At 25.9% G+C, this 24,157-nt stretch overlaps 3 protein-coding genes across 11 annotated transcripts in view; all 3 read right to left on the bottom strand.

Moving 5' to 3' along the window:
• LOC114939334 (uncharacterized) overlaps positions 1–11,853 on the bottom strand; it is a 31,793-nt gene extending 19,940 nt beyond the window's left edge. For 2 of the 5 annotated variants that reach the window (XM_029313595.2, XM_085487688.1), the window contains exon 1: positions 5,697–6,007. In XM_029313595.2, coding sequence (XP_029169428.2) covers positions 5,697–5,863 — 167 coding nt within the window. In that variant the 5' untranslated portion in view covers positions 5,864–6,007. Of the gene's footprint in view, positions 1–5,696; positions 6,008–9,191; positions 9,628–9,715; positions 10,073–11,424 lie in introns of those variants that run through there. The other 3 variants (XM_085487687.1, XM_085487689.1, XM_085487690.1) reach the window with 3 other exon arrangements.
• A 1,979-nt stretch (positions 11,854–13,832) lies between these two features.
• LOC114928894 (uncharacterized) lies at positions 13,833–18,937 on the bottom strand. Of its 5 annotated transcripts, none has more exons than XR_014925888.1 (7): positions 18,568–18,937; positions 16,589–16,930; positions 16,059–16,500; positions 15,813–15,943; positions 15,552–15,675; positions 15,182–15,360; positions 13,833–14,226 (listed from the first exon to the last, which is right to left on the bottom strand). XR_014925888.1 is itself a non-coding variant. In XM_085487695.1 (7 exons), exons 1-6 carry the CDS (start codon positions 18,732–18,734, stop codon positions 15,253–15,255), a joined length of 1,314 nt encoding a protein of 437 aa, XP_085343821.1. In that variant the 5' UTR covers positions 18,735–18,937; the 3' UTR covers positions 14,593–15,118; positions 15,220–15,252. The 5 variants fall into 5 exon arrangements, 3 of the variants coding, with proteins under 3 accessions (XP_085343821.1, XP_085343820.1, XP_085343822.1); XR_014925889.1 differs by lacking the exon at positions 13,833–14,226 and adding an exon at positions 14,593–15,118; XM_085487695.1 differs by lacking the exon at positions 13,833–14,226 and adding an exon at positions 14,593–15,118 and having other exon boundaries at positions 15,220–15,360.
• A 2,297-nt stretch (positions 18,938–21,234) lies between these two features.
• Positions 21,235–22,359, bottom strand: LOC146720868 (uncharacterized). The gene is made up of 3 exons (XM_085487697.1): positions 21,907–22,359; positions 21,383–21,818; positions 21,235–21,267 (listed from the first exon to the last, which is right to left on the bottom strand). The coding sequence occupies exons 1-2, from the start codon at positions 21,951–21,953 to the stop codon at positions 21,500–21,502; spliced, it is 366 nt and encodes a 121-aa protein (XP_085343823.1). The 5' UTR covers positions 21,954–22,359; the 3' UTR covers positions 21,235–21,267; positions 21,383–21,499.
• Between the last annotated feature and the right edge of the window lie 1,798 nt (positions 22,360–24,157).

The raw sequence follows: 24,157 nt of genomic DNA, 5'->3' as shown, positions 1-24,157 counted from the left end.
ACTTCTTTTACAGCTATTTCTAACGCAACGTATTCAGCTTCCATAGTAGATGTTGAAATTGACTTTTGTTTGTTCGATTTCCATATTATTGGATTTCCGTATAAAAATACTACCATACCACTATAAGAGTGTCTATCATCTATATCTGATGCCCAGTCTGCGTCACTAAAAATTTCTATTTCATTTGTACCAGAAGTATACATTAGGCCAATGTCTTTTGTCGCAGCCAAGTATCTTAATACTCTTTTAGCTTGTAACCAATGTGTTCTTCCTGGGTTAGAACTAAATTGTGATAATTTCGTTACTGCATATAATATATCTGGCCGTGTTGCTAACGCTACATACATTAATGAACCAATTAATTGTTTATATGGGATATTATTCATTTCGCTCCTTTCAATATCGCTCTGTGGACCGTCACATTTCGATAATTTTATCCCTGGTTCAATCGGTGTTTTACATGTTTTACTATCATTCATTCCATAATCGCTTAACAATTTGTTTATATATAACGCTTGCGATAGTCTTATTTTATTTTCTTCGTATTCAATAGTTATACCTAATAAGTATGATGCTCTACCTAAGTCTCTTATTTCGTATTTAGACGCAAGTAATGATTTAATTTCATTTACTTTGTCAATTGATGGAGCAAATAATATAATATCGTCTACGTACAATGTAAGAATAAGATTATTATCATAAACGTAAACGCAATTGCTTGCTTGCAATCTTTTAAATCCGTGTTTTATTAAGAATTCATTAATTGCATTATTCCAGTTATGCCCTGCTTGTTTCAAACCGTATATTGGTCTTAAAAGTTTTGCTACTTTCATTTCATAGTCTTTATGTCCTGGTGGCAATTTCATATAAATTTCTTCCTTAAGATTTCCGTAGAGATATGCACATTTCACATCTAAATGATGTATTTTCCAATCATGTAATACTGACATAGATATTAATAATTTAATTAATGAAATATTTGCGACGGGGCATATGATTCTGAATAATCAATGTCTTTCTTTTGCGAAAAACCCTGTGCAACTACTCTAGCTTTATATCTTGCTATTTTTCCTGTTGAATCTGTTTTAACTTTATAAACCCATTTGCTTCCAATACAATTAACATTTTCAGGTTTATTTAATATTTCCCAAGTATTTCTATTATTCAAACTTGTTAACTCTTCATCCATTGCTAACTTCCATTCTTCCGATTGTGGTGACATTTCCGCCTCTTCATATGTTATCGGTTCAATTATTTCTGTTAAATTGAATTCTACGTTTTTAGGTTTCCCTGCACGACCCCAAGGATTTTTAATTACCTTCTTCGGTCTACCTACTTTACGTTTTGTTTCGGATATTGTTTCATGCGAATTAACAAATTCTGTATTTTTATTCGCGTTTTCTTCCTGTGTTTCACTAGTTACTGATTCTTTATCTTCATCTACAGTATTTACATTATCGGTGTTAGTAAACGGAGTTTCCTTTCCAATGTCTTTTTACTATAAATATGCTCATACCCACAAACGTTTTCAATGAACTCTATATGTTTTGTTTGTATTACGTCACATTTAATTGGATCCCACAGTCTATATCCTTTTGTTTGATTAGAATAGCCAATTAGTATACATTCTTTTCCTCTAGAACTAAGCTTGTTTCTACCTTGTTTATTTATATGTGCATAGGCTAAGCAACCATATACTTTTAAGTGTTTCACGCTTGGTTTATTCCCTGTCCAAATCCTTTCGGGAATATCATTAACAAATGAATGTATGACTCTGTTTTTAATATAACACGCGGTTACCACGGCCTCGGCCCAAAATCTTTCAGGTAATGCAGCATTTATAAGCATCGCTCGTACTAAATCTAATAACGTTCTATTGAATCGTTCAGCAACACCATTCATTTGTGGTGTATATACATTTGTTCGTTCATGTTTTATACCCATTTCATCAAACATTTGTTCAAGAATCTTATTACAATATTAATCCATTATCACTTCTAAATCTTTTTATTTTTCTATCCGTTTCTCTTTCTACCCTAGCTACATATTTACGAATATATTCAACTACTTCATCCTTAGTTTGTAAGCAATATACTGTCGCTTTTCTGGAATAATCATCAGTGAATGTTAAAAAATATTTTGCTCCACCAATTGATTTTATTGGCATAGGGCCACATAAATCTGAATGAATGAGCTCTAATACATTCTTTGTTTGTCTATGACTTACTTCTTTACAAGGTGCTTTTGTTGATTTTGCAATGCTACAACTACTACAATGCGCATCGTTTATATTTATATTTACGTTGTCTAGACCTCTAACCAAATTTCCTTTTGATAGCTCATGAATAGTTTTCATGTTCACATGACAAAATCTTTGATGCCACTTAACAGAATCTGTTAACTTATTAGTATACGTAATATGCGCTTCGCTTTTAGTCACATTATTTATATCATTCATGACTTTTGCTTTGACAATATATATATAAACCATTTTCGCATAGAGCTTCCCCCACTATCATATTATTTTCTTTATCTTGAATCTTAAGTTTTCCGTTATCTATCAATAGTCTTTTGTATCTTTTTTCTATTTGAGAAACTGACAATAAGTTACGTCTTACATTTGGAACGTGATATACATTTAGTAGCGTTAAATCGAATTTTTTATTACCAACAAAGGTTCGTATTTTTATATTACCTACACCTACAGCTTTCAGAGTATCACTATTTTTACTGTCTGCTGAATAAATTATTTCGTTAGCTATTGTTTTATATTTATCGAACCATTCTCTATGTTTACATACGTGGTGGGTTGCTCCACTATCTATCAACCATGCATCATCTAGCTGAGTATTATTTAACTCTAATAATAACACATTACTATTTTTATGTGTATTTGATCCGTAACGCTTTTTAGTTCCTTTCGCATTAAACAATTTTGCATTACAACTATTTGCTAAATGCCCTATTTTATTTATTACATCTAAAGCACCTTCTTTTTTCTTCTTTACTAGTTTCCTTGCTAGTTGTTTGATGGTATGCCTCTTTTGATGGTTCCTCAGGCTGTCCTCCTTCCTTCAGTGCTCGACGTTCATATTCGTTCATAAGTATTTCTTTGATTTCGGTCGATTTAAATTTTTCGTCATCCAAATTTGCAAGCGCCATTACTATTCCATCATATGTATCCGGAAGACCTGATAACATAGCGTATGCTAAATCATCATCTCTAAATTCATATCCTACCTCTTTGAGACTGTCACTACATGTCTTCAGTCTTGCCAAATATGAATTCATCGTCTCGGTCGATTCCAGTTTTATAGACAACATCTGCTTCTTTAGTTGTAGAATCCTTGCACGAGATTTCGGTTCAAAAATTCTTTGTAATGCCTCCCATGCATCAGATGCCTTGTTACAGTCCTCCAGGATATGTATTTGATGTTCAGGTTCGACACCGAGAGCAATTGTCGCCAAAGCTTTATTTTCTTTATTCCGGAAACGTTCTCCATCTTCTTGCGTGTGGCCGTCCGGCAAGGCGGCTTCGCCGGTTACATGCTGCCACAACTCTCTTTGTACCAGGGTCATCTTCATGTTAAATTTCCATGACCGATAATTTGCACCATTTAATTTGTCAATGCGATCAACAATCTGTGATAACGAGGACATTCTGAATGTGTGTTTTATTTGCCTCGATCGAGAACCTTCCACTAAGAGTTAGGTTATTTTTACTTTTCTCTCGACTAATGTGATTATTTACTTATTTACCCGTCCTGGGCCCATAACCTTGTTAGCAGAAAATACACCTTTTACCTTTATCTATATAACTCAAAGGATAGGTGTATATGAATAGAATAACGCAATGACTTAATACATATATGTTGTACTTTAATGAATGCTTACGGCTATGCGTAATAATAGAAAAGACACAAGGGAAGAAAGAACAAAAATGGACGTTACATCCATATCGATAGTACAATCGATAATAGTTATATCGAGATCTAATGTTCGATACGTCTAATATAATTGCAGTGTGTATCAAACACCTATCAAATGCTATTTATAAAAAAGAACCGATAGAAAAATATCAAATGTGTTTGCTTCTATCACGAATATATATCATTTATATAATTTTTATATTTAAAAATGCAATTAAATATATTGAAGAATACACATTAAAATAAATAAGCAAAGTTACTTTTATGTTGTATTTTTAATAATTAAATCTAAAAAAAATTATTTAATGACTGAATATTTTTCGACCGTTATATCTATAAACTAATTAATATTTATTTAATTAATCACACAACGTTTCATATAATTTTTAGCCTTCTCATTCTCAAGTGTTACTGTTAAGTGTGCGAAAGATCAAAATTAAATGGTCGAAACACCGTGGTCGAAACATTGTGTGATTAATTAAATAAACATCAAATGTAAGTTTTTATAAAATATTTTGTAGAACAATTTTTTCGGAAGCATATTTACATAGAATGCCGACTGTGCTTATATATGTCACTTGGTACGTTTTTACTTTTATGAAGATTTTATTGTGATTTCAATGCTATTTATAAAAAAGAACCGATAGAAAAATATCAATTTTGTTTGTTTTAAGCACGAATATATATCATATATTTATAATCTTTATTTTTAAAGTACAATCTAATATATTGAGAAATACACATTAAAATAAATAAGCAATGTTACTTTTAAATTGTATTTTTAATATTTAAATCTTAAAAAATATATTTAATGGCTAAATATTTTTTGACCAATACAGGTCAATTAATATTTATTTAATTAATCCCACAACATTTCATAGAATTGTTATCCTTCTCAGGTGTACTGTCAAGTATGCGAAGGATCAAAATTATATGGTCTAAACACTGTGGCCGAAACGTTTTGTGATTAATAAATGAACATCAATTAGTCAGTATTAGTCGAAAAATATTTGGTCTTTTGATTTTTGACAGCCGAAAATTAAGAATTCTTATCAGTATATTATTTAATGTTTACATTCCAAATAAACATATATATATATATGTATATATATATGTTTATACATATATGTATATATATAACGGTGGAAATTGCCAAATTCATTATTGAGCAATGAAAAAATTATTAAGTAAAATAAAATACGATAATAAAATAAAAGATTTAAATTTAAGCGATTTAATATAAAAGTAAAGTAATTTAATATGCAAGATAAATACAACATATCTAATTTTTCTAATATATTATTTTTTTAAATTGTACTATATATGTTATATAAAATTATATTATATATTATTGTACATATTATATATATTATATTTTTTTAAATAATAATGTAATAAAATTCTTAAGACAATGTGCTAACGTGAACTAAAAAATCTAAAAAATTGGATTACTTTTAATTACTATAAACAATAATTAAATCATTTTACTAATTGAATCAGTAGAAAGAATAAATTGAATAATTGAAGAAATTATTTTGAAAATTACGTATCTAATACGCTGTTGTGTCCGTTTTGTATCTTTTTAATCTATTGTTTTCTATCTGTTTTTATGTATATTGTTGAAGTTTTTGTTTTTTTTAACACTATATTCTTAATAGGTTTTATTTATTTTATATTTATAAAAGACATTTTTTGCTGAAGTGATATACATTATGTGACAGAGGATATTGAGATAAAATAAAAAAATTTACAAATCACAAGAATTACCTCTGAAATAACTTTTTTTCCAAGAACTTGTTATATGTAGCTGCTGCATAACGAAATTGCTTGCACACGCATCGAAAGTTGATGATATCTTCAATAGTGATAACATTATAGCTGAGAATGATGGCTATTATCTCCTCTGGTAAGCGCGTTATTTTACAGTCAGACATTATAAGAAACAAAACACAAGGAAGGAATATAAATTAAAGTGATTGCAAAATACTATTCGCGTAATGAATTATCCTTGCTTTTCGCAATACACGAAATGTGCCGATTACAAAGAGCATAAATATGTGTGTTTGATCTACATGAGAGATGTTTTCACACTGCTGACGTTCTATTCTTTATTATTAATTTTGACCTCAAATTTTAAAGCCTTATTGTTGTTTTCACCTAGATACAGGTATAACGATTTGTCAAGGCATGCGCAGAAAATGTAATTAAGAACTAGCAAAAATTACCACTTTTTTCTATGCACTTGAAAGATAGAACGTGGTAAATAATTTATTTATTTTTATTAATTATTTTCATTATTACTATTTATTTATTTATTGTTCTTTATTTAAGTTTAATTAAAATAATATATTTTTTCAAATTTATCAGTTATTTGAAATCTTACTAATTTCCATGTATTTGTATTATTTATTATTTAAGCTTAATTAAAATAATTTTATTTCAAGTTATCAATTATTTTATTAAATTTTACCAACTTTTATGTATTTAAATTTTACAATTTACAACTCCAGTGCTGTGCATTATGAAATGTTCTCGATAAGAGAGAAAGGAAAAGAGAAAGATTTACATTTTGCATTTTTCAAATCTTTACAGATAAAATTCTCAGCTAAAATAAAATTTCCGACTTACAATACGAATATTTAATAAATGATGCATGTACAAGTAGTCTATATATTATGAGAAACAAAACACAAAAAAGGAATGTAAATTAAAGTGATTGCAATAAACTATTCGCGTAATTAATTCTTTGCTTTTCGCAGTACACGAAATGAGTTTGCCGATTACAAAGAGCACAGATGTGTGTTTGATGTATACGAGAGACGTTTTCCACGATACAGACGGTCTGTTCTTTATTATGAAATGTGACCCCAAATTTTAAAGCATTATTGCTTGTTTTCACTAAGATATAGGTATAAGGATTTGTCAAGCCATGCGCAGAAAATGTAATTTAGAACTAGCAAAAAATACCACTTTTTCCTGTGCTCTTGAAAGATAGAACGTGGTAAATAATTTATTTATTATTTATTTTATTATTACTATTTATTTATGTATTGTTCTATATTTAAGCTTAATTAAAATAATATATTTTTCCAAATTTATCAGTTATTTCAAATCTTATTAATTTTCATGTATTTGTATTATTTATTATTTAAGCTTAATTAAAATAATTTTATTTCAAGTTATCATTTATTTTTTTAAATTTTACCAACTTTTATGTATTTATATTTTACAATTTACAACTCCAGTGCTGTGCATTATGAAATGTTCTCGATAGGAGAGAAAGGGAAAGAGAGAGATTTACATTTTGCATTTTTCAAATCTTAACAGATAAAATTCCCAGCTAAAATAAAATTTCCGAATTACAATACGAATATTTAATAAATGATGCATGTACAAATAGTTTATATAAGAATATTCTACAATTTTATGTAGTTTTATTTGCGCGTATATATAGGGTGTATATATTTTAATAATTTAAACTTTATAAGAATATAAAACTTCATGGATTAAATACAAACTCAAAATGAACAGACTATGCGAACTCAACGCAGATGTTTGTGAATAAATCTCAATTCGAGATTTTAATTCCTATGTTTTCTTTTGATCTCCCTACAAAGATGTAGAAAAGCAAAATATATCGGTCCAAAAGTCGCTGAATCGGAAACTGAGGAATTAAAATTGAGATTCTAAAATTGAGATGAATTTGCAACATCTGAAATTATGCTAATATCATACAAAATCTAATATCAATTATAAGTTTTTATCGTCTTCTTCAATACAAAAGAATTATGTATATTTGAAAATATAAAAATCATTGTCTTTTATTAACATACCTATTTATACTTATACAAATGCAACACACTATCGATTATATAAGTTTCAAAATAATAGATATTAATAGATGGCAAATTTATTACGTCATATTTTGCATATATTGAAAGTGTTAAAAAAAGTTATTAAACTAATTAATTTTTTTATTATAAGATTTATTAATTTTTCTGCACCAATTCAAATTGTTGCAGTCACAAAATTTTCTTATTTTATTATTTATATTATCTAATACAATAAATATCGCAGAAAGATAATAGATATATTTTATTCATCGTTGATTCTCAATTGTCGAACATGTATGTATATATGTATGTGTCAATAACATCCTATTATCTATTATGTTGGTCCGAATCTGTAGATTGATCTGTAGGTGGATTAGATATTATGATAATTTTCACAGCATATTTCACGTTTTCATTTATGTGTTATACTATTTAAAATAAGACAGAAACTGTAAAATTTTTACTTTGATTGATTTTTTGTGAATAAATGTTTCAATAAACACTTAAAACACGTAAAATTATAGAAAATTGTAAATTATACATAATTGTTATCTGAAAATATCTCACAATGCTCTTTATTTTTACAATGGTATATATACTAATATGCGATTATGTTAGCGCGCGGATGTTTCTTACACATTACAAATCGCTTGGATTAATCCCAATTTGAATATTTTATGTTTTTTTATAAACTTATCAACTAAATTTTTTATCATGTACGACATCTAAAAAAGTTAATTAAACATGAATAAAGATTCAATGTAAACAAGGATTTAATTATAAATTAAAAAATGAGAGATGTACATTTCTCTTCTTTCTGTACACATATAATGTAATTTATTAATTGCTTGTCAATTTACAAGCATATTAATAACTTAAAATTAATAGAAGTAAAAAATAAGTTTCAACCTGTTCAGTTTCTATTTTGTTGACGTCATTATATGTGTTATAAGACTCGTATTCTTGTAGACAATCATGAAGACAATTCGGGAATTTCTCGTCTTTTATGTAAAAACATCTTGCATTTTCTAAATTATTCGTGACGCTGTAAACAAATAAAATATTACCTTAATCATATGAAAATTTTTATAATAAAAAATTATATATGTATGCGTATAATAAAAAAAAGAAAGATTATCGAGAAATAATGATAATGTCAATTGTAATATATATCTATACTTACAATTCTGGTTTCCAAAATATACAGAATTTATCTTCAATATATAGTACATCGCAACTTAGACCAAGTTTTCTAGCCACGCTATGAAATATTGTATATACAATGATATCTTGACCATATTTTCTTTGTAAAACCTGTGCCAGGTATAATACAGAACAAATTGATCAAAGCGAGAGAATATTAAAAACAACATATAACGTATACATATATGGCCCATAATTATATATATTATAATCTATAACAACTTACATAATCTATACACAAACATTTGATATCTTCGGGTACGGACCTACATACTCGAAAATTTAAAGTGCCAAATATATATTCTTGAAGTGTATCCATAATCTGCGTACTTTCTGTTTTGTCCCAATGATTATCTTTGATATTGTTGGTTTTCCAATAAGAAAAAGTTTCTTCAGACGTGGAGAATATCGAATGGTTCGGATGCTTCTCTCTGAGACGATTCCGTACTTCTTGTGCGATTGTATCCAATGATGCACTTACATTCGTGTAACATACATCTTCTCGAACTTGAATATATTTTGATTCGAAAGTACAAATTTCTTCCAAAAGCTGTTCCCTCTCAAGTTTCTTTTTATATCTGTCCAACTCATTTCGTATCGAAGATAGCTTTTCATAGTGAGACATTTCTATATTGCAATAACTTTCGATTGATTTGCGATTCCTAAAAAATGTATATTGAAGTATTAACTAATGATTAAATACATTAAATTGTAATAATAGTAGCATTATAATATATATGAAAATCCTACTGTGGAAATTGTGTTAACAAGTATTTAATCTCCTCAATATAAAACATATATTTCAGCACATTTATAGGCTTATGTGGACGATCAGGAAATAATCGACTTTCAGGCAAAGAATGTACATATTTATCGATATTACCACTGAATTTCTTTACATTATTATTGAATTCTAATACAGTATCAATTGAGTACTCGAAGTAATTTTGATTGGATCTATTATTGTAATAATAATCATAAGAAAGAATTTGAGACAAATAATTTCGCAATTGTATTGCAGAATTAATGCCTATTATAACAAAGTTTAGGTTTTCTTTCTTTTCTTTCTCCGTAAGACTTTCATATCTTTTCTTCGCATAGGGCCATCTAAAATACGACCATAAAATATTGTAATAAATTTTTGATGATGATACTTAGTGTTGTGTCAAGATTAATTTAAAATTAGCTGGATAAAGATGAGATAAAGTATGTAAATTCATCTTAGATTGAGTGAAGATGATTTTGTTTCAAATATATCTAGATAAAAGATACAATTATATGACGATTTATTTAGATAATTGTTTAGATAATAGTATGGTAAGGTTAGATAATAATATTTAAGACTTGTTATGTAAACACAGTTATACAAGAAATATAAGTTATAAAAAAGATACAACAATATATATATTTATATTTTTATCTCTTTATTGTTTACTTTAAGTATTCCAATGTGCTATGACTTTAAATCAAAAATATCTAAAAATTATTTTCAATAAATAATATAGTAAAGGTAGTACTTTTTTTTATCTATTTGTAAGATGCAGATATAAAGACAATACATATTTTTATTATCTATTTGCAGATAAGATGACGCCACAGTTCTGTGTATAGATTAAGTTTTTTTTTAATATTTTGTAAAACAATTTTTTCGAAAGCATATTTACAAACAATGTCGACTGTGCTTATATATGTCACTTGGCATGTTTTCAATTTTATAAAAATTTTATTGTAATTTTAATGCTATTTATAAAAAAGAACCGATAGAACAATATCAAATGTGTTTGCTTTTATCACGAATATATATTATTAATATAATTTTTATATTTAAAAATGTAGTTAAATATATTGAACAATACACATTATAATAAACCAAGTTGCTATTATGTTGTATTTTTACTAATTAAATCTAAAAAAAAATTATTTAATGACTGAATATATTTCGACCGATATACATGTAGGCTAATTAATATTTTATTAATTAATTACACAACGTTTCATATAATTTATGGCTTTCTCAAGTGTTACTGTTAAGTGTGCGTAAGACCAAAATTATATCGTCCAAACACCGTGGTCGAAACGTTGTGTGATTAATTAAATAAACATCAATTGAAAAATATTTGGTCTTTTAATTTATGACAGCCGAAAATTAAGAATCCTTTTTTATCAGTATATTATATTTAAAGTTTATATTCCATATATATATATATATATATATATATATGTATATGTATATTATGTATGTATATATATAACGGTAGAGTATGTTAAAATTATTGAGCAATAGAAAAAATGAAAGCGAATAATTTAATATGCAACATAAATGCAACATACCTAATTTTTCTAATATTTTGTATTTATTACATATTTATAATATACGTTCTTCGCAGAAGTGATAATCATTGTGCGACAGGCGTTAATGAGACAAAATAACAAAAAGATTTACAAACCACAAGAATTACCTTTGAGATAACTTTTTTTCCAAGAACTTGTTATATTTGGTTGCTGCATAACGAAATTGCTGGCACACGCATCGAAAGTTGATGATATCCTCCATAGTGATAACATTACAGCCGAGAATGATGGTTATTATCTCCTCTGGTAAGCTCGTTATCTTACAATCAGACATTATGAGAAACAAAACGCAAGAAAGGATTATAAATTAAAGTGATTGCAATAAACTATTCGCGTAATTAATTCCTTGCTTTTCGCAGTACACGAAATGAGTTTGCCGATTACAAAGAGCACAGATGTGTGTTTGATGTATACGAGAGACGTTTTCCACGATACAGACGGTCTGTTCTTTATTATGAAATGTGACCCCAAATTTTAAAGCCTTTTTGCTTGTTTTCACTAAGATATAGGTATAAGAACTTGCCACAGCATGCGCAGAAAATGTAATTTAGAACTAGCAAATTTACCATTTTTTCTTATGCGCTTGAAAGATAAAACGTGGTAAATAATTCATTTATTATTTATTTTATTATTATTATTTATTTATTTATTGTTCTCTATTTAAGATTTATTTAAATAATATATTTTTACAAATTTATTAGTTATATTAAATTTTATTAATCTTCATGTATTTATATTATGTATTATTTAAGCTTAATTAAAATAATATTATTTCAAATTATCATGAATTTTATTAAATTCTACCAATAATATTTATGTATTTATATTCTACAATTATAAACTCCAGTGCTGTGCATTGTCAAATTATCTCGATAAGAGAGAAGGGGTAAGAGAGAGATTTACATTTTTCATTTTTTAAATCTTTACATATAAATATCTCGACTTACAGTACAAATATTTAATAATTGATGTATGCACATAGTTTATATAAGAATATTCTACAATTTTATTTAGTTTTATTCGCGCGTATATACGGGGTGTTTATATTCTAGAAATTTAAACTATAACAATTTAAAAACTCCATGGATTAAATGCAAATTCAAAATGAACAGACTATGCGAACTCAACGCGGATGTTTGTGAATAAATCTCAATTCGAGATTTTAGTTCTTATGTTTTTCTCTGATCTCCCTAAAAAGATGTAGAAAAAGCAAAATATATCGGTCTAGAAGTTGCAGAATCGGGAACTTAGGAGTTAAAATAGATATTCTAAAATTAAGAACCAAGTTGATATTTATTTTTAAATAATATTATTGTTAGCACTATGTTAAACAAATTTCGTGCCTCGTGCACAATTATAAGACATAGGAGAAAAATTAATTTTTATTATCTAAAACACAAACCTTCGCGTTCGGCTCGCATTCCTTGTTTATTACGAGACTAACTTTCTTATTCATTAAGTATATTTGTTCATTTATTTTTCAAAAGTTTATATTAATCACTAAAGAAAAACTAAATAGTAATATTTATATTTATCGGTTTTTCACTTACTCCTTTGGTAGCATTTGGAGATATGCAGAGATATTATGAAGTTGAAATAAATATCATTAATTTAAAAGAATTATTTATCTTATTAAATTTGTCGCAAATCTTGCGTTTCAGAATGACCTTAAATGTGTTTTATATCCAAGTGTGGAGTATATTTGCTGTTCTAAGTATGTGTGTTTCAATTATGTTTTTTTATATTTTCAGATACATAAAATATTTTAGTGTAAGTCTTTGTACAATTACCTGATTTTAATATATTTTCTGATATAGAATAAAAAGGCCCCACACTTGAAACATTATGTATAAATTTCTTTATGCTTTATTCTTATATGATATATCACAGATGTATCGATAGATAATAGGATGAAATTTTTATCACAGATATCGCATGCTCCACATTGTTTGTTATACCTTCTAAAATAATGCCACATCCATCGAAGAGATTCTCTGCATAAATGATACGATGAAAACATTCTTCGTTAATAGTTATGTTAAACTTTGTTATGATTTTTATTCCATTAAATTTATGTTCTTCCTTAGATTGTTGACGATTGTCGAACGAAATTAGTTAAAATATTTCACATCATGATAAATGCGCCACATAATAAAATCAAAGAATGAATTTATAAATTAAAAAAATGCAGCACAGACATTTAAATTAATGTTCAGATTTTTAATTTCAATTTAATTAAATTTATTTAAACTTAATCCAATTTATAAATACGAATCTTTGTACGAATTATTAGTATCGTTACGACATTATTTATACTATGAAATATATTTCAATCTTTCTTTCCCTCTCCCTTTCTGTTTATTTTTCATTCTTTTTAATAAATAATGTGTAAATTTTAAGAATTTCAACAATTTTATGTAATTTACTCGCGCGTATATACGGGGTGTAAACTATTATATAATGTGATGTAGAGGATTGTATATTGTTTAAATCGCTCGATCACTGAAGAAACATATTTGTAAAATTAATAAATTTATTTTTGAAAAATAAAATACAAGATGAGTGTCCTAACAGAAGTTTCAAAGAAACGGAAATTAAAGTGTTACATTTTAATGACATTAAATGTGTTCTGTGCCCAAATGCGGAGTACATTTGCTGTCTCATTACAAAGCATGTGTTTCTCAATTATGTATTTTTATTTTTTCAGATAATATAAAAAATTTTGGTATAAGTCTTTGTACAATTACCACATTTAAATATATTTTAATATATAGTTAACGTTGTTCGTTATATTTCTTAAAATAATGCCTCATCCATTGAAGAAATTTTCTACATAAAAGGAAGATATAACTTTTTGGAATTAGTCAAATTTTATAGTCTTGCTTGAATCTTGCACGAATTTTTAAAATCTGCAAGTATCATACAATATGTCATACAAAATCTAATATCATTAATACGTTTTTATTGTCTCCTTCAACACAAAAGTATTATATATATTTCAAAATATAATAATCATTGTCTTTTATTAATATACCTGTTTTTACTTATACAAATGCACTATCGTTTATAAAAGTTTCAAAATATTAGATATTAATAGATGGTAAATTTTAATTATGTCATATTTTTCATATACTTAAAGTAATAAAAAGAAGTTCATAAATTAATTAATTTTTATAAATTTTTAAATATACATATAAATTTTACTGCACTAATTCAAATTCTTGCAATCACAATTTTTCTTATTTAATTGTTTATATTAATAAATACAATAAATATAGCAGAGAACGATAAATACATTTTATTCGTCGTTGATATTCAATTGACATTGCATACAAAAATAGGGCATGGTATTTATCAACAAAAGTCGAACATATACGTGTATATACATGTATGTGTCAATATAACATCTGTCTGTTATGTTGGTCCATGCAACTATGGCATATTTTACGTTTTTATTTATTTGTTTTACTATTTAAAACGAAATCTAAGACACAAACTGTAAAATTTGTACTTTAATAGATTTTTTTGTGAATAAATGTCTCAATAAACACTTAACCACGTTAAATTATAAAAAATTGTAGATTATACATATTGTTATCTAAAAGAATTGTTATCTAAAAAAATCTCACAGTGTTCAATATGTTTACAATTGTATATATTATATACTAATATGCGATTGTTAGTGCGCGTATGTACTTTACTCATATTGTACTCATATTTTTTAAAACATGATGACAAAAATAGACACAGATGCAGGCTCATATGCTACTCAAAACACAGACATATTATGATATCTTGAAACTGTTTGCAAAAAATGTCATTATGAGTATACATGAATATGCTTAAATTAATATAATTACTCACATTTTGCATTATATGTATATAACTTGCACTCATAATACCTATCATCATAATATGATTGCAATACATTTTAATCATATCGAAGGTTTTTGGATAATGCATTTAACTTCGATTAATTGCAAAGCATTTATTATATGTCGCATTATAAATTGTCTAACGATATGTGTTATGGACTCCAACATCTGAAAAAATTAATTAAACATGAATATAAAGACGACATGTAAACAAAAATCTAATTATAAATTAAAAAATGAGAGATTGCACATTTCTCTTCTTCCTATACATATTTAGTGTAATATATTGATTCTTTGTAAATTTAGAAATATATTAATAACTTAAAATTATTAGAAGTAATAAATAAGTAATTTTTAACCTTTGTAATTGTTATTGCGAATGGTCTTACAGACATGTATTCTGATAGATTATCAATAACACGATACCCGGGGAAATACTTTTGTGTGTAAAAACATCCTGCATTTTCAAAATTATTCGTGACTCTGTAAACAATTAAATTATTACTTTAATCATTATAAAAATTTATATAATAAAAAATTATATTGGAAGCGTATAATAAAAAAAGAAAGATTATCGAGAAATAATGATAATGTCGAATCTAATATATATCTGTACTTACAATTTTGATTTCCAAAATATACAGAATCCATCTTCAATATATAGTACATCGCAACGTAGACCAAGTCTTCTAGCCACGCTATGAAATATTGTATTTACAATGATATCTTCACCAACTTTACTTTGTAAAACCTGTGCCAGGTATAATACACGACAAATTAATCAAAGCGAGAGAATATTAAAAACAACATATAACGTATACATATATGGCCCATAATTACATGTATTATAATCAATAATAACTTACATAATCTATACACAAATATTTGATATCTTCGGGTGAAAATGGGGGGATACGTGCTCGAATGTAGAAGGTGCGAAATATATATTCCTGGAGTGTATCCATAATCTGCGTACTTTCTGTTTCATTCCAATGATTATCTTTGATATTGTTGGTTTTCCAATAAAAAAAATTTTCATCAGACGTGGAGAATATCGAATGGTTCGGATGCTTCTCTCTGAGACGATTCCGTACTTCTACTGCAGTTGTATCCAATGATGCACAAACATTTGTGTAACATACATCTTCTCGAACTTGAATATATTTTGACACGAAAGTACATGTTTTTTCCAAAAGCTGTTTTCTTTTAGGTTTCTTTCTATATCTGTCCAACTCATTTCCTATCGAGGATAGCTTCGCATAGTGAGACATTTCTATATTGCAATAACTTTCGATTGATTTGCGATCCCTAAAAAATGTATATTGAAGCATTAACTAATGATTAAATACATTAAATTGTAATAATAGTTGCATTATAATATATATGAAAGTCCTACTGTGGAAATTGTGTTAACAAGCATTTAATCTCTTCAATATAAAACATATATTTCAGCGCATCTATAGGCTCATGTGTACATGTAAAGACAATTCGATTTACATATTTATCGATATTACCACTGAATTTTTTTACATTATTTTTTAATTCCAATACATTAGCAAATGAGTTGTCGAAGTTATTCTGATTTGATCCCTTATTGTAATAATAATCATAAAAAAGAATTTGAGACAAATAATTTCGCAATTGTGTCGCAGAATTTATGCCTATTGTAACAAAGTTTGGGTTTTCTTTCTTTTCTTTCTCCGTAAGTCTTTCATATCTTTTCTTCGCATAGGGCCATCTAAAATACGACCATAAAATATTGAAATAAATTTTTGATAATGATACTTAGTGTTGTGTCAAGATTAATTTAAAATTAGCTGGATAAAGATGAGATAAAAGTATGTAAATTTATCTTAGATAAAATAAAGATGATTTTGCTTTAAGTATATCTAGATAAAAGATATAATTATGACGATTTATTTAGATAATTGTTTAGATAATAATATTTAAAACTATTTATGTGTAAACACAGTTATACAAGGAATATAAATTAAGAAAAAGATACAACAATATATGTATACATATTTTTATTTATAAATTTTTATCGCTTTACTGTCTGCTTTAAGTATTTTTATGTGCTATGATTCTAAACCAAAATTATCTGAATATTATTTTAGATAAATAATATAGTAAAGGTAGTATTTTTTTTTATTTATTTGTAAGATGCAGATATAAAGATAATACATATTTTTATTATCTATATGCAGATAAGATGACGCCACAGTTCTTCCATTTAATTTTATTTAGATAACACACAGCAAACTTTGATGATAGTAAAAAATGTGATTGCACAAGTCATTTTTCAAATTAATAAATTTTTTAAAGTGTACAATTCAAAGCATGAGTATATATATGACACTTCTTTTTATATTTTAATTAGAAAAAGAAAATATATAATAGTCAATTTTAATTTGTAATTTAATTTATACTTTTCAAATTTTGATTCCAATATGTATATTGCATAATTCTATAAGTGTATTCTATATGCAATTAATAAACATTAATGTGCTTATGTGTATGTATGTATAGATTAAGTTTTTTTTTAATATTTTGTAGAACAATTTTTTCGAAAGCATATTTACAAACAATGTCGACTGTGCTTATATATATCACTTGGCATGTTTTTTAGTTTTATAAAGATTTTATTGTGATTTCAATGTTATTTATAAAAAAGAACCGATAGAAAAATATCAAATCTGTTTGTTTCTATCACGAATATATATCATATATATATATAATTTTTATATTTAAAAATGCAATTAAATATATTGAAGAATACACATTATAATAAATAAACAAAGTTACTTTTATGTTGTATTTTTGATAATTAAATCTAAAAAAAAATTATTTAATAACTGAATATATTTCGACCGATATACATGTAGGCTAATTAATATTTATTTAATTAATTACACAACGTTTCATATAATTTATGGCTTTCTCAAGTGTTACTGTTAAGTGTGCGAAGGACCAAAGTTATGGTCGAAACACCGTGGTCGAAACGTTGTGTGATTAATTAAATAAACATCAATTGAAAAATGTCGGTCGAAAAATATTTGGTCTTTTAATTTGTGACAGCCGAAAATTAAAAATCCTTTTTTATCAGTATATTATATTTAACGTTTATATTCCATATATATATATATGTATATGTATATTATATATGTATATATATATAACGGTAGAGTATGTTAAAATTATTGAGCAATAGAAAAAATGAAAGCGAATAATTTAATATGCAACATACCTAATTTTTCTAATATTTTGTATTTATTATATATTTATAATATACGTTTTTCGCAGAAGTGATATACATTGTGCGACAGGCGTTAATGAGACAAAATAACAAAAAGATTTACAAATCACAAGAATTACCTCTGAAATAACTTTTTTTCCAAGAACTTGTTATATTTGGTTGCTGCATAACGAAATTGCTGGCACACGCATCGAAAGTTGATGATATCCTCCATAGTGATAACATTACAGCCGAGAATGATGGTTATTATCTCCTCTGGTAAGCACGTTATCTTATAATCAGACATTATGAGAAACAAAACACAAAATAGGAATGTAAATTAAAGTAATTGCTATAAACTATACGCGTAATTAATTCCTTGCTTTTCGCAGTACACGAAATGAGTTTGCCGATTACAAAGAGCTCAGATGTGTGTTTGATTTATACGAGAGACGTTTCCACACTACAGACGGTCTGTTCTTTATTATGAAATGTGACCCCAAATTTTAAAGCCTTTTTGCTTGTTTTCACTAAGATATAGGTATAAGAACTTGCCACAGCATGCGCAGAAAATGTAATTAAGAACTAGCAAATTTATTATTTTTTCTTATGCGCTTGAAAGATAGAACGTGGTAAATAATTCATTTATTATTTATTTTATTATTATTATTTATTTATTGTTCTCTATTTAAGATTTATTTAAATAATATATTTTTACAAATTTATTAGTTATATTAAATTTTATTAATCTTTATGTATTTATATTATGTATTATTTAAGCTTAATTAAAATAATATTATTTCAAATTATCATGAATTTTATTAAATTCTACCAATAATATTTATGTATTTATATTTTACAATTATAAACTCCAGTGCTGTGTTATGTCAAATTATCTCGATAAGAGAGAAGGGGTAAGAGAGAGATTTACATTTTTCATTTTTTTAATCTTTACATATAAAATTCTCAGCTAAAATAAAATTCTCGACTTACAGTACAAATATTTAATAATTGATGTATGCACATAGTTTATATAAGAATATTCTACAATTTTATTTAGTTTTATTTGCGCGTATATATAGGGTGTATATATTTTAATAATTTAAACTTTATAAGAATATAAAACTTCATGGATTAAATACAAACTCAAAATGAACAGACTATGCGAACTCAACGCAGATGTTTGTGAATAAATCTCAATTCGAGATTTTAATTCCTATGTTTTCTTTTGATTTCCCTACAAAGATGTAGAAAAGCAAAATATATCGGTCCAAAAGTCGCTGAATCGGAAACTGAGGAATTAAAATTGAGATTATAAAATTGAGATGAATTAGCAACATCTGAAATTATGCTAATATCATACAAAATCTAATATCAATTATAAGTTTTTATCGTCTTCTTCAATACAAAAGAATTGTGTATATTTGAAAATATAAAAATCATTGTCTTTTATTAACATACCTATTTATACTTATACAAATGCAACACACTATCGATTATATAAGTTTCAAAATAATAGATATTAATAGATGGCAAATTTATTACGTCATATTTCGCATATATTGAAAGTGTTAAAAAAAGTTATCAAATTAGTTAATTTTTTTATTTTTATTTATTTTTTTTTATTTATTAATTCTTTAGCACCAATTCAAATTGTTGCTGTCACAAAATTTTCTTACTTTATTATTTATTAATAAGAATATTTGTCAGTCAGCTCTCCTATTATTATTTATATTAATTAATACAATAAATATCGCAGAAAGATAATAGCTATATTTTATTCATCGTTGATTCTCAATTGTCGAACATGTATGTATATATGTATATGTCAATAACATTCTATTATTAATTTAAATTTATTATGTTGGTCCGAATCTGTAGATTGATCTGTAGGATTATATATTATGATAATTTCTACAGCATATTTCACGTTTTCATTTATATGTTCTACTAATTAAAATAAGACAGAAACTGTAAAATTTTTATTTTGATTGATTTTTTGTGAATAAATGCCTCAATAAACACCTAAAACACGTAAAATTATAGAAAATTGTAAATTATATATAATTGTTATCTGAAAATATCTTACAAAGCTCTTTATTTTTACAATGGTGCATGTTATATACTAATATGTGATTATGTTAGTGCGCGTATGTTTTTACATTATACAATTCACTTCGACTAAGTCCAAATTGTTTATTTTATGTTCTATTATAAACTTTCTAACTAAAATTTCTATTATGTGCTTCATCTAAAAAAGTTAATTAAACATGAATAAAGATTAAATGTAAACATGGATTTAATTATAAATTAAAAAATGAAAGATGTACATTTCTTTTCTTTCTATACACATATAATGTAATTTATTAATTGCTTTTCAATTTACAAGCATATTAATAACTTAAAATTAATAGATGTAATAAATAAGTTTCAACCTGTGCAGTTTTTATTGCGGTGACGCGATCTGTTTTATAACACTTGTAAGTTGGTAGAAAATCATGAAGACAATTCGGGAAATATCCGTGTTTTATGTAAAAACATCTTGCATTTTCTAAATTATTCGTGACGCTGTAAACAAATAAAATATTACCTTAATCATATGAAAATTTTTATAATAAAAAATTATATATGTACCATATGCGTATAATAAAAAAGAAAGATTATCGAGAAATGATGATAATGTCGAATCTAATATATCTATACTTACAACTTTGGTTTCCATAATATACAGCGTCGTTGAAATTTAAGTATCACTGCATCGCAACGTAGACCTAGTCTTCTAGCCATGCTATGAAGTATTGTATATAAATGATATCTGAACCAACTTTACTTTGTAAAACCTGTGGCAGGTATAATACAGAATAAATTAATCAAAGCGAGACAATATTAAAAACAACATATAACGTATACATATATGGCTCATAATTATATATATTATAATGTATAATAACTTACATAATCTATACACAAACATTTGATATCTTCGGGTATGGAGCTACATACTCGAAAGTTTAAAGTGCTAAATATATATTCCTGAAGTGTATCCATAATCTGCGTACTTTCTGTTTCATTTCAGTGATTATCTTCGATATTGTTGTTTTTCCAATCGTAAAAAGTTTCTTCAGACGTGGAGAATATCGAATGGTTCGGATGCTTCTCTCTGAGACGATTCAGTAACTCTTGTGCGATTGTATCCAATGATGCACTTACATTCGTGTAACATACATCTTTTCGAGGTTGAATTTGTTGTGCTATGAAAGTACAAACTTCTTCCAAAAGCTGTTTTTCTTCAGCTTTCTTTATGTATCTGTCCAACTCATTTCGTATGGAAGATAGCTTCGCATAGTGAGACATTTCTATATTGCAAAAACTTTCGATTGATTTGCGATCCCTAAAAAATGTATATTGAAGTATTAACTAAAGAATAAATACATTAAATTGTAATAATAGTAGCATTATAATATATATGAAAATCCTACTGTGGAAATTGTGTTAAGAAGCATTTAATCTCTTCAATATAAAACATATATTTCAGCACATCTATAGGCTTATGTCGAGGATAAAAAAAACATCGATTTGCAGGCAAAGAATGTACATATTTATCGATATTACCACTGAATTCTTTTACATTATTTGTTAATTCCAATACATTAGTAAATGAGTTATCGAAGTAATTTTGATTTGATCTATTATTGTAATAATAATCATAAAAAAAAATTTGAGACAAATAATTTTGCAATTGTGTCGCAGAATTTATGCCTATTATAACAAAGTTTAGGTTTTCTTCTTTTTCTTTTTCCGTAAGACTTTCATATCTTTTCTTAGCATAGGGCCATCTAAAATACGACCATAAAATATTGTAATAAATTTTTGATAATGATACTTAGTGTTGTGTCAAGATTAATTTATAAATTAGCTGGAAAAAGATGAGATAAGAGTATGTAAATTTATCTTAGATAGGATAAAGATGATTTTGTATTAAGTATATCTAGATAAAAGATATAATTATATGACGATTTATTTATTTAATTGTTTTGATAATAATATTTAAGACTGCTTCTGTACACACAGTTATACAAGAAATATAAGTTATGAAAAAGATACAACAATATATATATTCATATTTTTATCGCTTTATTGTTTACTTTAAGTATTCCAATGTGCTATGATTCTAAATCAAAATTATCTGAAAATTATTTTAAATAAATAATATAGTAAAGGTAGTATTTTTTTGTATTTATTAGCTGTGCAATGTAAAAAATAATATTTTTTTTCATATGAGAAAGATACACACAGGTCTTCTATTTAATTTATTTTAGATAAAAAACAGCAAACTCTGATGTATAAAAATGTGATTGCCCCAAATCATTTTTTTTAAAATTAAAAAATTTTTTAAAAAGTCAATTCAAAAATGAGATAATAGGCACTTTCTTTTTATTTTTAAAATTGAAAATGAAAATATATAATAGTCAATTTTAAAATTTTTTTTTTATACTTTTTAAATTTTTTTCCAAATGTTTTGCATAATTTTATAAGTGTATTTATAGCAATTAAAAACATTAATGGCTAAGTTTGTAGTATAGATTAAAATTTTTTTTTTTAAAATTTTTGAGAACAATTTTTTGAAAAATATTTTAAAAAAAGTGAAAATTTTTATATATACTTTTGGATGTTTTTTTGTTTTTTTAAAAATTTATTGTGATTTCAATGTTTTTTTATAAAAAGACCCCTAGAAAAAAAACAAAAATGTTTTTTCTTTCAAATATATATCATATATATATATAATTTTTTTTTTAAAAAAACCAAAATTTAAAATTTTTTAAGAAATACAATTTTTAAAAAAAAAAAAGTTCTTTTATGTTGTTTTTGATAATTAAACTAAAAAAAAATTATTTAAAAATGAATATATTTCGACCGTTTGTGGAATTAATATTTTTTAATTAATTTCAAAAAATTTTATATAATTTATGGTTTCTCAAGGTTTCTGTTAAGTTTGGGGGAAAGGGCCAAAATTTATGGCAAAAAAACCGGGTCGAAACGTTTTTTGATATTAATTAAATAAAAAATCAATTGACGAATGTCGGTGAAAAAATTTTTTCTTTTAATTTACAGCCGAAAAAAAAAAATTTTTAAAAAGATATTAATTAACGTTTACATTCTATAATTATAGTAAATGTTAATATAATTACTATATATATAAGGTAGAGTTTGCCAAAATATTGAGCAATAAAAAAAAAGAAAGCGAATATTTTATGCCCAAAAAAAAAGCAACATACCCCCAAATTTTTTTAAATTTTTGGATTTTACATTTTTTAATATACGTTCTTCGCAGAAGTGATAATATTGTGCACGGCTTAATGAGACAAAAAATAAAAAAAAGATTTACAAACACAAGAATTACCTTTGAGATAAACTTTTTTTCAAGAATTTTTTTTGTGGTTTTTTTCATAACAAATGCTGGACCGTCGAAATTAGATATCCTCCATAAGAGAACGGTAGTGTCTCGCGACCAGTTAAGGGGTAGCGGGGAACCGTGTTCTTTAAAGGGTCCCCGGCATTGATCTTTAAATATTTCGAATCCCCCAAAATGGTGAAGCAACGAGTTTATCTGATTAACGAAATTAGTTCGAATTATAAATAAAAGGTCTTTTTTTTGCTCTACGTGATTTGTAAGCAGAGATATATAAAGCAAAGTCGAAAATGAAAAAAAATTTTTTAAGAAACGTCCCC

Source organism: Nylanderia fulva, unplaced genomic scaffold (genome assembly GCF_048542155.1).
Source record: "Nylanderia fulva isolate GAGA-0341 unplaced genomic scaffold, ASM4854215v1 Scaffold599, whole genome shotgun sequence".
Taxonomy (NCBI): Eukaryota; Metazoa; Arthropoda; class Insecta; order Hymenoptera; family Formicidae; genus Nylanderia; species Nylanderia fulva.
This window is presented reverse-complemented; position numbering and strand designations above follow the sequence as displayed.

Coding starts and splice junctions, on each gene's coding strand:
- LOC114928894 (XM_085487694.1), bottom strand. CDS start 18,734: ATGTCTGATTATAAGATAACGTGCTTACCAGAGGAGATAATAACCATC. Junction 16,931..18,567: donor GAAAAAAAGTTATTTCAGAG/GTAATTCTTGTG, acceptor GTCGTATTTTAG/ATGGCCCTATGCGAAGAAAA. Junction 15,361..15,551: donor TCGCAATAACAATTACAAAG/GTTAAAAATTAC, acceptor TAATTTTTTCAG/ATGTTGGAGTCCATAACACA.
- LOC146720868 (XM_085487697.1), bottom strand. CDS start 21,953: ATGTTTTATATTGAAGAGATTAAATGCTTCTTAACACAATTTCCACA. Junction 21,819..21,906: donor TTCTTAACACAATTTCCACA/GTAGGATTTTCA, acceptor TACATTTTTTAG/GGATCGCAAATCAATCGAAA.